This window comes from Salvelinus fontinalis, chromosome 1 (assembly GCF_029448725.1).
Source record: "Salvelinus fontinalis isolate EN_2023a chromosome 1, ASM2944872v1, whole genome shotgun sequence".
In the NCBI taxonomy this organism is placed as follows: Eukaryota; Metazoa; Chordata; class Actinopteri; order Salmoniformes; family Salmonidae; genus Salvelinus; species Salvelinus fontinalis.
Genome location: NC_074665.1, coordinates 34,406,770 through 34,421,060, shown reverse-complemented (window position 1 = coordinate 34,421,060; position 14,291 = coordinate 34,406,770). Strand labels below are relative to the sequence as shown.

The window sequence follows — 14,291 nt, the reverse complement described above, 5'->3', positions numbered from 1 at the left end:
CTACGGTTTGCAACTGCACATGGGGACAAAGATTGTTCTTTTTGGAAAAATGTCCTCTGGTCTGATGAAACAAACATAGAACTGTTTGGCCATAATGACCATTGTTATGTTTGGAGGAAAAAGTGAGAGGCTTGCAAGCCGAAGAACACCATCCCAACCGTGAAGCACGGGGGGTGGCAGCATCATGTTGTGGGGGTGCTTTGCTGCAGGAGGGACTGGTGCACTTCACAAAATAGATAGCATCATGAGGTAGGGAAATGATGTGGATATATTAAAGCAACAGCTCAAGACATCAGTCAGGAAGTTAAAGCTTGGTCGCAAATGGGTCTTCTAAATGGACAATGACCCCAAGCATACTTCCAAAGTTGTGGAAAAATGGCTTAAGGACAACAAAGTGAAGGTATTGGAGTGGCCATCACAAAGCCCTGACCTCAATCCTATAGAAAACTTGTGGGCAGAACTGAAAAAGCGTGTGCGAGTAAGGAGGCCTACAAACATGACTCAGTTACATCAGCTCTGTCAGGAGGAATGGGCCAAAATTCACCCAACTTATTGTGGGAGGCTTGTGGCTGATTTATTTAGATTTTCCCATGATGTCAAGCAAATAGGCACTGAGTTTGAAAGTAGGCCTTGAAATACATCCACAGGTACACCTCCAATTGACCCAAATGATGTCAATTAGCCGATCAGAAGCTTCTAAAGCCATGACATAATTTTCTGGAATTTCCCAAACTGTTTTAAAGGCACAGTCAACTTAATGTGTGTAAACGTCTGACCCACTGGAATTGTGATACAGGGAATTATAAGTGAAATAATCTGTCTGAAAACAATTGTTGGAAAAATGACTTGTGTCAACGCATAAAGTAGATGTCCTAACCAACTTGCCAAAACTATAGTTTGTTAACAAGAAATTTGTGGAGTGGTTGAAAAACAAGTTTTAATGACTCCATCCTAAGTGTATGTGAACTTCCGACTTCAACTGTATCTACCTCAAATACCTCAAACCCCTGGACAGTGATCTTGTACTGGCATTGGTACTCCCTTTATATAGCTTAATTCTTGTGTGTTTTCTTCCTCTTGGGTTACTATTTTGATTTTTCAAATGTGTAAATCTGCGTAGTTGAAGTAATTATTTGACAGTAACATCTACACCTGTTGTATTCAGTGCATGTGACAAATATAATCATCTCTTGGAAGGCATGAAAGGTGCTATTGTTGGACTCACAACAATAACCTGTCTAGGAAGTAGACATGGAAAGTTGAGGTTCAGGTTAGACTTCCCTCCCTGCCCTCCTCCAATGACAACTCCATTAAACCGATCTTAAAGAGTAACATACACACACAAAATATTTTTTATTAAATAACAAGGTAATCTAATTCTGCCAAGCATATGTTACTGAAAAAGGTCATGATCTACCTGTTAGAAATAAAGAAGGTTAATTTACAATGTGCTTCCATTATTTATAACATTATTACAGCAGATGAGAGAAGGGGAGGCTGTCAAATATAAATAGACTGCACATATTTGAACTTTTTATTGATTGCAACATAATCATGTAATAACAACATAACAATTAATAACGTTCATTTGTTTTCAAAATCATAGATAATTGTTGCACAAAGATTGCCATTACGAGGAATCAAATGGCAAACTGCAGTTTTGACATTCCCACATTTTATATTTTATAGTCTCACGTCCTAACGACACAGTAGCACTCACTTTTGATACTTTTGGTGTAAAAGAAAGAACGTCTTCAACTAAACGTGGTTCTCTTATTTTTCTTTGGCAAGTATACTTGGAAACGTTAAAGGGGAAAGACAAAAGCAGCTTTTACATTTCAAAGAACATGATCCTATCAAGTAGAAACTTTGCAGCTTTTCTGGATGAACTCAGTGTCCACTCTTTGTCCACCTTAACCTCACAGGTCTACGATATAGGACAGGTGATGGTACAGAACTCCCCTTTAATTCATTGGCTGGAAACAAGATCTTCACAGTCGCATACTACTAATTAGAGGCTATCGTAGAAGCAGCACAGGCACTTGAAAGACATTAACATTGACATACAACCTGGTATACGGTCATGCAATGATACTTGACCAACATGACCTTGAGGTAATGATTAACATACCGAAGAGCTGCTTGAAGCATGGTTTATGAAATTCCAGCCATTTTGCAGCAAATATACTTTTTAAATCCCCCAGTTTTAACTTGGAATACTCGTGCAGAAGAAATAAAAGGGAACCAACTTTAGATTGTATATGTACAGTTTTTATATAAATATACACATCTACCCAATTAGGAATCTTTATTTTCTACAATAGTTTTTGCTTTTAACTATCAAGCTTGTCCACAATTTTTGCAGGTGAAGGCAAAGCCATCCAGTTTGCATAAACACTATCATTGGCATATCTTGTAAAGACTGGGTTAGTGGCATCAAGTCTGTTGAGCAGTACCGGGCTCTTCTCAGGCCAGTTCGGGTATGACATGCCTAAAAATGAGAACATATCATTTTTCTGCACTGAGTAAAGAAAAAGTAGAGTGTAGACAGTAAGGCTCTCAAAAAGAAACTCATTTTTTTTCCTTTACATTTTTGACAGAAGTGAATTATAGACTGATGTTTGACTATGACATAAGAACATGATACTGATAACATGATGATCAATTTAGAATTCTATGAAGAAATCACTTCACAGACAATAATGATGTCCATAGTTCCTGTACAGTTTAACTGAGAAAATGTACTGGATTGATTAAATATGATTCAAAGAAAAAGAACACAACAATTATTGGTACATTATTGATAATTTATGTATGTCATGATCTCTAAATGTTTTCCTTGGCTCATGCACCATTGATAATTGTTTTCTCAATATAAAGCAGATACAATAATTGCATCACTGTAACAGGATACATGGACACCAAGTTAGTCATGGTAACTATGTCACTGGCAGCCATCTTATTGCTAAATACTTTTATGAACTATCAACTGGAAGTGCTTAGGATCAGTGGGATTTGTTTGGGAATAGGTTATGAAATACTTTTAGAAAGTATTGTTAATCTATGTTAGCCAAGAGTTTAATTCAAAAGCCTTACTGTTTCTCTATTCAGCATTGTAGAAACAATCTATATGCTTAATAGGTAGCCTATATACACACAAACAATTCAGATAACTTAAAACAGTTTGGAATCCAAACGAAATAGATAATGATTGATTCAGCAAGGACCTGTTTCAAATGTCAAACTGTTTTTGAATAGTATTTTCCAAATTATTACAAACAATGTGGAATTTTGGAATGTGTTTTGAATGTTTATGTCATCCAAAATGTATGAGTGTCCTAATAATCATATACATATGTGGGAATGGATGTGGATTACAATATGTCATATAAGGGAGTGTTATTATAGAAATGTTTACTATTTACAGATGTGTCATTACTTTGGTCAGGTTTCATGTACATCAGAAGCAGGTCCAAATAGTAATCATCAGACACAAGATGATCTTTTTCCACTGACTCTCATTTTCTAAGAAATGGGAGACTTTTTCAGGAAGCATGCCTAGATCACAGTCACACACGGTCTACAGGAAGCCAATCACAACATGTCAAAAAAAAGAGTTTGTGTATCCTGTCTCTAAAATCGAGTAAATGCATGGGAAATTCTACCATAAAGCTTGTTTTCAATCCATGTGGAGGGAATGGTTCGTGGGAGAGGGGCGTTATTACAATCCACTAGGGGTGTGTCCTCTTCGGAGAGGGCGTCGTCGTACAGCAGGGCGTCGGCTGGCGTGGATGCTGCCAGGTCCAGGTAATCCTGACAACAGGAGAGGAACACCTAATATGGCTAATCACTAACATCAGGAATGTGGCTCATAATGCTAATACATTCATATCCTACCATGCAGCTAAGACCTAACATAACCTCATAGTTAGGATCGTAGGTCCAATGACAGACACTTGATAGGAAACAGGAAATATTTGAGAAATATATTTCCTACTTGTGTGTGAGATAAAAAGTACTAAAAGTACTCTGTTTCAAATCCTAAACATATCCTTCACATTTTTGCACTGTATTTGGCATCCTCAACATTACAGTATATTTGGCCTCTTTACCTCAACACAAGACTAACTGCTATCTATTGTAATTATAACTTTTGCACATGTTGCCCAGGGCCATATTTTGGGGGTGTTCACCAGATATTGGTTAAACTTATTGTTGGACGTAAGACTAATCTTGTGCTGTTTACTCCATTTATAACAGTGTGCTGTGTATGTACTGTAACTACCAGTGAACAGTGTAATGACCACTTTAGACAGAGAAAGAGTGTTGGTTGTTTTGCTTGATCCTACCCGGTTTTTCACCATCATCTTCTCCAGTTCTTTACTGATGTCTGCGAATATGGGCCTTTTGTCTGACTCCTGTTTCCAGCATCGAAGCATCAGATTATACCTGCAGAAACACATTCATACACCACCTTATGGTCAGAAGTAAAACAACTAAAGGGGTGGTTTACCTACAATTTAGAATATATAATTATAATAAACTAATGGGATGGTTTACCGACAATTTACAATTGATCATTATAATAAACGAATGGGATGGCTCGCCTACAATTTACAATAGATCCCTACAACATCAGAATGAATAGGGGTGGATTTTCTGCTGGTAGGTCAAGTCATGGATGTCATTACCATCAGCGTGTAATAGAGTAACAGTGAGTTTTACTGTGGGTACAATGAAGCTGGGTTAAAGTAAAGTGGCAATCGTACATTTCTTCAGTGCAGTTCTCTGGTTTCTCCATCCTGTAGCCAGTCTTGAGGAGGTTAAAGAGGCGTTCAGGGGCGATGCCTGGGTACGGGTTTCCGCCCAGTGTCACAATCTCCCACAACAGCACACCAAAGGACCAGCTGGCAGGAGACAGAAGAACACCACATTAACAGCACCACCTAATGCATGGATGGAATTGTGATTCTGATGTTTGCTGTATGGTTTATCCAAGTGAAATTGAGTAGGTAGGTTTTTGATGATGCAAACATTGTTGGTTATGGATATGGACATATGTATGACAGATGTTTTAAGTTGATTGTGAAAGGTACTCACACGTCACTTTGTGTTGTGTAAATGTGATCAAACAAGGACTCTATTGCCATCCATTTCACTGGGATTCGACCCTGAAAAGAGGAGACAAAAAAGAAGAGAATAGAAATTGTGATGTCAGTTCTGTTAAAGAAATGTATGGCCACACTTTATCTGGATAGTCTGTATTATCCAACTGTAGATGTTCATACTATCAACAAACTATATGTTGATATGTAACTGCTTTCTAAGGGTTTGGGTTAGGTTTTGAATAAGGGTTAGTGTAAGGGTTAAGTTTAGGGTTAGGATAAGGGTTAAGGTAAGGGTTGGAGATAGCTAGTTGAAATGTCACTGATAGTCTGTAGATCAGGGTTTCCCAAATTATTTTGGTCCTTGACCCCATTTTGATATCCAAAAATGGTTGCGACCCCATCATGTAAAACAAAGTGATCAACAGACAATGTTTAACAGAAACCGTTCAGTTTATTGCAACCACATCTAGTGGCTATATTTGCGATTTTTAAAAATGAATTAAAAAAAAAAATATTTTCACATTTTAAAATGTGTTTCTCTCGCGACCCCATTTTCAAATTATGCGACCCCTAGTTTGGGAAACACTGCTGTTGAGCATCTACAGATCGACTATCCAAATATAGTGTTACCAAAATTCTAATAATTGAGACAATTTCGAAAACAATATAATTGAGAGATTCTTTTTAATTTTTAATAATTGTGTATTTGACGTTTGGGATCCCTACCTTGCTCCTCTTCACATAAGAGTCTTCCTCATACACGTCCCGGGACAAACCAAAGTCTGAAATCTTCATCTTACGCCCCTCTGCAACTAGGACATTTCTTGCAGCGAGGTCCCTGTGAACAAGCTATTGGAAGACATTAGTCAATACAAGCTTCTTACAGCCACTCAAGCTCAGCTCCTTTCTTTACAAAACACTGAGTCACATTGAACTTGAGCTAAGTTTAGCATAGAATTCTAACTTCCAGTTCAGTCACATTTTCAATGAGTCATGCATTGATGTCAATTGGATACTAATTGAACATTTGACTTAAGTGGAAGTGCCCAAATAGCGAATATTTTGAAGGTAATTGCTATACAGGCACCTTCATTTCAGCCAGGTACTGCATACCCCTGGAGATCTGCCAGGCGAAGGAGATCAGGTCGCCCATGGTGAGTGCCCTCTCATCTGGGTTCTCCAGGTAGCTCGAGTTGCGGTTGGCATCGTTGCCCGACATGTAGCTGGGTCCTACTTTTCGGCTCTCACGCAGGAAGTTGCGCAGTGACCCAAATTTGGCATATTCTACAATCAGGTACATTGGACCTAGATGGAGAGACACACCACTTTAGAACACACACTTGGGCCTACAGTGTCTGGCTGTTTTGAATGAAAGATGCATCAGAAATATACCAGGTATAACACCGGAAGGTTAAGCATTGCAAGGACATCATGTTTTCATTAATAACTGGGTCCACAATTTATTGTACAACAACTTCATGATGACTTTGAGTATAATTTCATCAGACTTGGCCTCCGAGGCATTGCTACCATAAAGGACGTGATCTGAAGGCAATATTCTCATGTCACACACATCTCCATTGGTGAAGGTACAGTTACTCAGCAACATTGATACCCTCCTATGGTGGGTTAGGATTAGTAGATAGTTAGTTGAAATGTTACTGATATTCTGTAGATAGTCTGTAGAGCAGGGGTTCCCAATATTTCTTAGTCTGTGACCCCAGAGTGGCTCAGAGTGGATGGGTAAAAAGCCTTACCATCCTGGCTGCAAGCTCCGAACATCTTGATGACGTGTGGATGGTTGACTTGCTTCAGTAAGGTGAATTCGGACAGGAGGTCACGCAGTTCACTATGTGATGCATGGTCTGTTCCAAATTAAAAGAGGGAATTATGAAATACTTTCATAAACTACTTCACCTTAAATCGATCATGGTCTGGCCAAAAGTCAGAACATAAATATGGCTCTTCTACTGTATATTCAGTATACACACACCTAGGGACTGACTCACTGCATGAAAATAATTGTTCCTATTGTTTGCTCTAGTCTTACCTTTAAGCATTTTCACAGCCACTGTGGTGTAGCCAGCCTTTCCTTTCAGCCGGAATGCAGTCGCCTTGACAACCTTCCCAAATTCCCCTTCCCCTAAGGTTTTACCAAGCACCAGGTTTTTGCGTGGAAATTCCCATTTGGGATCCTCCTGTTAAAGCAATGAGGCAACACTTTAAAAAACATAAAGTTGCTGGGAATTTGGGGAAAGTTTCAGGAATTTGGCAAACGTCGTATTAGCTAAAGGCCTTACAGGTATTTTGAAGGTGTCAATGGCCACTTGGTTCTCCATAGAGTCCAACGAGCCACGGCGCACATTGTTAGCAGAGTAGCTGATGGGGTAGGACTGTGCGGGCCGCCGGAAGGTCATTTCAGCCGAGGCGATGGGGGGCTTGGGGGAGTTCTTGTGGTAGCGATGGATGAAGTAGGAGGACAGGAGGATGGAGACGATGAAGGAGAGCAGCACGGCGGTGGCAATGATGGTTTTGCAGACGTCGTCACACATGGCCTCTGGATCAGACAGGGTAGAAGGGGTCAGGGGTCAAAAAGAGACAACATGTAAACCATCCTTAGACAACAAAGGGCAAACTGTAATTTCACCTTTGATTGACATATCATATCTTGAAATATCTCTTGGAATGCTGTTTCATTCCCTACGTATATGGGGGGTATTATGGGTCAATACATGGAAACAACTCACCCTCTATATCATCCTTCTCACAGAAGCATTTTTCAGAGTAGCAGTAGCAGGTTCCATAGCCAGCTCTAATGCCAGACATGATGCCCTTCTCATGACCTCCGATAATGGGTTCAACTGAGAGACAAACACATGCAAATTTCTTGAATTCAACAATACAAAATTTTGACAATGAAAAAAAAAAACACTTGAAATACTGTCAGAAGAATTAGGAAAGTATTGAAACACACGTTTTCAAGAAAGTAGATAAATATAAATGAGCGAATGATTGAGACATTTCTTACTTGTGCAATCCTGAGGACATATTGATGCATCTTTGCTTTCGACTGCATCACAAAAGCCATCAGGGCATGTGCGGAGGTCAGGGGAGCAGGTGGAATAGGTTTCTGATATTCCTGAAAGATAGAGGACAAATATTATAGTCAGTTAAAATAAAAACAGTTAATTGATAGAAGAAACCAACAATATATGGATAGCATAATTTCCTGTGCCCATCAAATACCCCTAATTATGTACAGTGTGGATACCTTTTTCAGAGCCCTGTCTCCATTGGCACCTCCCTGTGGTAGCCCCTAGGCCTCTGATGTTCTCACAGTCCCCACGCTGTCTCCCCTCTGCACAGGAGAGGAACCAATGGTTCTCTATATCCTGTTTGTCAACTACACAACATAAACACAAAGTTCATGAAGACAACACACATGTTCACTGTATCCTTCACTATGACGCAATTGTCAAGCAAGGTCATCTTGGCTCTCTCTAATTCTCTCCTTCTCTCTTTCTTTCTCTCTCTCGGAGGACCTGAGCCCTGGGACCATACGTCAGGACTACCGGGCATGATGACTCCTTGCTGTCCCCAGTCCACCTGGCCTTGCTGCTATTCCAGTTTCAACTGTTCTGCCTGCGGTTATGGAACCACTACCTGTCCCAGACCTGTTGTTTTCAACTCTTAATGATCGGCTATGAAAAGCCAACTGACATTTATTCCTGATTATTATTTTGACCATGCTTGTCACTTATGAACATTTTGAACATCTTGGCCATGTTCTGTTATAATCTCCACCCGGCACAGCCAGAAGAGGACTGGCCACCCCTCATAGCCTTGTTCCTCTCTTGGTTTCTTCCTAGGTTTTGGCCTTTCTAGGGAGTTTTTCCTAGCCACCGTGCTTCTACACCTGCATTGCTTCCTGTTTGGGGTTTTAGGCTGGGTTTCTGTACAGCACTTCGAGATATTAGCTGATGTGCGAAGGGCTATATGAAATAAACTTGATTTGATTTGATTTGAAGGTCATACCAGTCTCAGACTTGAAAAAAGCTATGGATAAGGCTAACATAATTTGACATGTCTTTACTACACTGCTACTTTTTCATATTCTAGAGAAGTACACAACAAAAGGTCTCATATTATGAGGAATGAGCCTTGAAAAAGGGGCAACACTACGACATCCATATCAGGAGGTCAGACAAAACTGACGACTTCCAAATATGGATGCCATATTACTCATTCATTGGTAATCTCTGTGGCCAAATCAGCACCAGTCTTGAGTATTGCTGGGAAAGTACTTACTATCTCAGGAGTGTACTTACTATTGCTATCGAGCACAATGAGGATCTGAGTGCTAGCCTGCAGCTGATTCTGCTGCTCTTGAGCAATGACCACGTACTGCAGGTCCTGGCACTCTGGCCTGCGGAGAGCCTCTGTGTCGTTCACATACAGCACCCCCGCCATGTCCTTGAGGCTCTGTGCGATGCTAATCGCCGTGAAGCATGGCTGTATGTCGCCGGACACATTTTTGTCTGTCTTGTCTGTTACCGCTAGCCGGTATATGACATTGATGCCCCGGAACTTCAGGCAGTTGTCCACACAGATTCTACCAACCTAAGATGAGAAGGAACATTGATCATACGGGGGGGGGGGGGTTGGGGGAGTTCATGCTGAGCTAAAAACAGTTGTCTGCATCATAAGCATTTTATTAGCAGTATCCCTGTTCTCATGCAAAGAGGGCTGCATGTGAACAATAGGTACCTGGGCGTAGACGTTAGCTCTACGTGTTGTGGTGAAGAGGTATGTCACATTGGTGAAGCGGATGGGGACAGGTAAGATGGTGATATTGTAGTGCAGCATCACAGTTCCCTCTGGACCGGGATATGTGGTGTCATTGACCAGGTAATCCAGCTGGAGGGTCCTATTCTCGGTTACAGACAAATGCTTCTTTAGTGCAAGCCCTAGATACAGCACAAAGGGGGGGAGGGGGGGGGGGGGGTTGTTTATTTAATGAATCGATCAAAAGATTTTGTGAAAGTTTGTCACTTTAAGGGCTTGTCTCCTGGACACTTATTAAACATTGTCGTAGACTGAAAACCGACCAGGCTTAATCTGTGTCCGGAAAACCAGCCCTAAGAGTGATTGTGTAACTGGACAACTCACAGAACTCATGAACAGTGCCTCGGACGTTGCCAAAAATGGCCTTCTCTTCTTTGAAAGAGTGTTCTATGGTGAACATTTCATTTATCCATGAGTCATTGGTCATCATATATCCGACAAATCTGTTCTGACTCTGGTTTACGGGATAACTGGGTGTTGTGTCTCTATCATAGACAAACAAATTGCCAAAATAACTTCCCTGAAAAACAACAACAGTGGTATCAATTATACATTTTATAGTAATGTATTGATATACAGTATGGTAGTAAAGTAAAGCAAAGTAAAGTTAAATAAAGTCACCTCCATGCGATCAAACTCAAGCACCACATCCTCTGTGTCTGTTTCATTGACATAAGGTGCATTGTCGTCTTCGTCGTAGACGTTGATATGTAGTGTAACAAAGAACTTGTCTATCATTGTGTCAGTCTGCACTGTGCAGACCAGCACGGGACTGTACGTCTCTCTCTCCTCGCGGTCCAAAGGAGCGGTCACTATTAACTCAGTGGTGTTGTCATTTATAGCAAATGGGGCTGGAACATCTAGAGGCAAAAGGAACACAAAGAGAGGATGTAAACAACATACCATGTTAATCTCATGTTGCCAGACTTTGTAGTCTCATATTCACTGAGCTACTGGAGCAGCAATGAAAAAGATAATTGAAAATAGAAAAATTTCTGCAAGAGTAAGAACATGGGTTAGTAGGGACCTGCCAAGGTTAGTAGGGACCTGCCAAGAGTCTGATGTTTCTCATAATATCAAGCACAGACACAGTGTGGGTGGATGGAGTGTAGCATGACTAACCTGATTCCACACTGTAGGAGATGGTGTAGTTGGGGCAGACATTTAACCTGGTGAGCTGTCTGAGCTGGCGGATGGCCCCGGGGAACCTGTTCTCCTTAATGTGGGAGTTCAGGTCCTTGTCAGGGAAGCACAGATTCTCCAGCTCTGGTCTGGTCTGGCCACACGGTGGCACTGTGTCATTGATGAAGGTCAGTCTGACCCGTACGGTAGGGAGGCCATGGAGGAAACTCTTCACGGGTCTGTTCGCCGCCTTGACAGTCAGCGGCAGTATCCAAAACTTATCTGGTCAGCAAGAGAACCAAAGCAGAAACAAAAGCCCCCATTTTAATTTCCCACAGTGCATTTTGTTCTTGATGACTGGGCATTTTCTGGGCTATTATGCAATTACATTACTGTCCTGATTCTGAAAGCAGATCCCTGAACATGACGTATTACTGTGAACATTATTGGTATGCACAAAGCGTGCAAGCTGAGCAACTTAAATAATTTCCCCACACACATTTTATAATATTAAATATACCTGTATATTGGAAACATTTTGGAGTGTTGTGTTCAATGGACAATTGAAAATTGGTATATGCAAAGTAAATGGACTGCACAGTCAACTTCATAAAATATCCCATAAACAATGGGGAAAGAATACATATGCGCAACCTTCTGTCTCTATTTAACTCACATCGAGAGTCAAAGTCACTCCACTCCAGGGTCTTATTCATGGAGAGTATCCCTGTGGTCTCATCCAGGTGGAACCACGGGGCATAGGTTGGAGGCTTCATGGGGGTGCTCCACCACAGGTAGAAGTGGGGTTGTTGAGAGTCGCTCTCCACCATGGCGTGAACCTGAAGCACGGGTGTGCCTGCATACTGCCCAACGTACACAGTCTCCTTGTACAGATTCTGGGGGAAGTAGAGCCCAACTGACCCTGCGAAAAGAAAGAAATACCATGTGTTAGGAATAGAGGTAGCTCGAGCTTAGGCACACAGGCAGACAGTACACTTCCACATCTCATCTCTAGAGGGCAGCAGCAACTGGGGCAGATGCTGAGAGTGCATGTAATGCTCGATGAGGTCTTCCTGCGTTTGTTTGAATATCTTTTTGTTTTGGCATGACCCTTTTGTTCATTTTTGTAAATATCATTAATTTTGTCACCAACAATTGTCACCAACAAACATTTATAAACTGGTGTATCGATTGCAGAGAAAAACAAATAAGCAGTGTTGGCAAAAACAGACAGGGATATTTTTCTAAATTGCTTTTATCTTGTTTAGGGGGTAGATCAGCTTTAATATTGCAGATAGATTGTGGTTTCTATTAATGTAATTGTCCTTTCCAATCCCCCATATATTTTGGGGGGGAAATATACATTACGAGTCAAAAGTTTGGACACACCTACTCATTCAAGGGTTTTTCTTAATGTTTTACCATTTTCTACATTTTACATTTAGTCATTTCTACATTGAAGAATAATAGTGAAGACACCAAAACTATGAAATAACACATATGGAATCATGTACTAACCAAAAAAGTGTTAAACAAATATATTTTATATTTGAGATTCTTGAAAGTAACCACCTTGTTGATAGCTTTGCACACTCTTGGCATTCTCTCAACCAGCTTCACGAGGAATTACTTTCCAACAGTCTTGAAGGAGTTCCCACATATGCTGAGCACTTGTTGGCTGCTTTTCCTTCACTCTTTGGATGAGGTCCAACTCATCCAAAACCATCTCAATTGGGTTGAGGTCGGGTGATTGTGGAGGCCAGGTCATTTGATGCAGCACCCCATCACTCTCCTGCTTGGTCAAATAGCCCTTACACAGCCTGGGGATGTGTTTTGGGTCATTGTCCTGTTGAAAAATGTATTATAGTCCCACTAAGCACAAACCAGATAGGATGGGGTATCGCTGCAGAATGCTGTGGTATCCATGCTGGTTAAGTGTGCTTTAAATTCTAAATAAATCACAGACAGTGTCACCAGCTGTCACCACCTCCACACTATCACACCTCCTCCTCCATGCTTCACGGTGGGAACCACACATGCGGAGATCATCCATTCACCTACTCTGCGTTTCACAAAGACACAGAGGTTGGAAACAAAATTCTTAAATGTAATGTCCATTGGTCAAGTCTCTTATTTTTATTGGTCCTTTAGTAGTGGTTTCTTTGCAGCAATTCGACCATAAAGGCCTTATTTACACAGTCTCCTCTGAACAGTTGATGTTGAGATGTGTCTATTACTTGAACTCTGTGAAGCATTTATTTGGACTGCAATCTGAGGCTGGTAACTCTCTAATGAACTTATCCTCTGCAGCAGAAGTAATTCTGGGTCTTCCTTTCCTGTGGCGGTACTCATGAGAGCCAGTTTCATCATAGCACTTGATGGTTTTTGCGACTGCACTTGAAGAAACTTTGAAAGTTCTTGAAATTTTCCGGATTGACTGACCTTCATGTCTTAAAGTAATGATGTTCTGTCGTTTCTCTTTGCTTATTTGAGCTGTTCTTGGCTCAAACGCATTAAGCAGGAAAGAAATTCCACAAATTAACTTTTAGGGTCTCTACTGTGATTTTCGTTTATTCAGCCTGAAACGTTCACTTATGATTGGCGATTGGCACACATGTTCATTGAAATGCATTCCAGGTGACTACCTCATGAAGCTGGTTGATAGAATGCCAACTGTGTGCCAAGCTGTCATCAAGGCACTGGATGGCTAATTTGCAGAATCTAAAATATAATGTTTAATACTTATTACTTTTTTGGTTCCTACATGAGGGTCTCCACTGTGATTTTCGCTTATTCAGCCTGAAACGTTCACTTATGATTGGCGATTGGCACACCTGTTAATTGAAATGTATTCCAGGTGACTACCTCATGAAGCTGGTTGAAAGAATGCCAAGAGAATCTCAAATATAAAATATATTTTGATTTGTTTAACATTTGTTTTTAGTTACTACATGATTCCATGATTCGATTTCTGTTATTTCATAGTTTTGATATCTTCGCTGTTATTCTTCAAGGTAGAAAATAGTAAAAATAAAGAAAAACCCTTGAATTAGTAGGCGTGTCCAAACTTTTGACTGGTACTGTACATACAGTGGGGAGAACAACAGTTGTTGCCTTCTCACCAAGCTGCTTGCCTATTGTCCTGTAGCCCATTCTAGCCTTGTGCAGGTCTACAATTTTATCCCTGATGTCCTTACACAGCTCTCTGGTCTTGGC

General features: G+C 40.8%; 1 protein-coding gene across 1 annotated transcript in view; it reads right to left on the bottom strand.

The window, feature by feature from the left end:
• Positions 1-1,511: 1,511 nt before the first annotated feature.
• LOC129853560 (proto-oncogene tyrosine-protein kinase receptor Ret-like) overlaps positions 1,512-14,291 on the bottom strand; it is a 29,010-nt gene continuing 16,230 nt past the window's right edge. The window contains exons 2-20 of the mRNA XM_055919719.1: positions 11,752-11,997; positions 11,076-11,357; positions 10,575-10,813; positions 10,278-10,473; positions 9,876-10,075; positions 9,437-9,728; positions 8,380-8,511; positions 8,137-8,247; positions 7,856-7,969; positions 7,409-7,665; positions 7,159-7,306; positions 6,866-6,973; positions 6,196-6,413; positions 5,835-5,957; positions 5,101-5,171; positions 4,770-4,907; positions 4,350-4,449; positions 3,666-3,813; positions 1,512-2,491 (exon numbers count right to left, since the gene is read on the bottom strand). Of these exons, the coding sequence (XP_055775694.1) occupies positions 2,334-2,491; positions 3,666-3,813; positions 4,350-4,449; positions 4,770-4,907; positions 5,101-5,171; positions 5,835-5,957; positions 6,196-6,413; positions 6,866-6,973; positions 7,159-7,306; positions 7,409-7,665; positions 7,856-7,969; positions 8,137-8,247; positions 8,380-8,511; positions 9,437-9,728; positions 9,876-10,075; positions 10,278-10,473; positions 10,575-10,813; positions 11,076-11,357; positions 11,752-11,997 (3,281 nt within the window). The 3' untranslated portion in view covers positions 1,512-2,333. The remainder of the gene's footprint in view (positions 2,492-3,665; positions 3,814-4,349; positions 4,450-4,769; positions 4,908-5,100; positions 5,172-5,834; positions 5,958-6,195; positions 6,414-6,865; positions 6,974-7,158; positions 7,307-7,408; positions 7,666-7,855; positions 7,970-8,136; positions 8,248-8,379; positions 8,512-9,436; positions 9,729-9,875; positions 10,076-10,277; positions 10,474-10,574; positions 10,814-11,075; positions 11,358-11,751; positions 11,998-14,291) is intronic.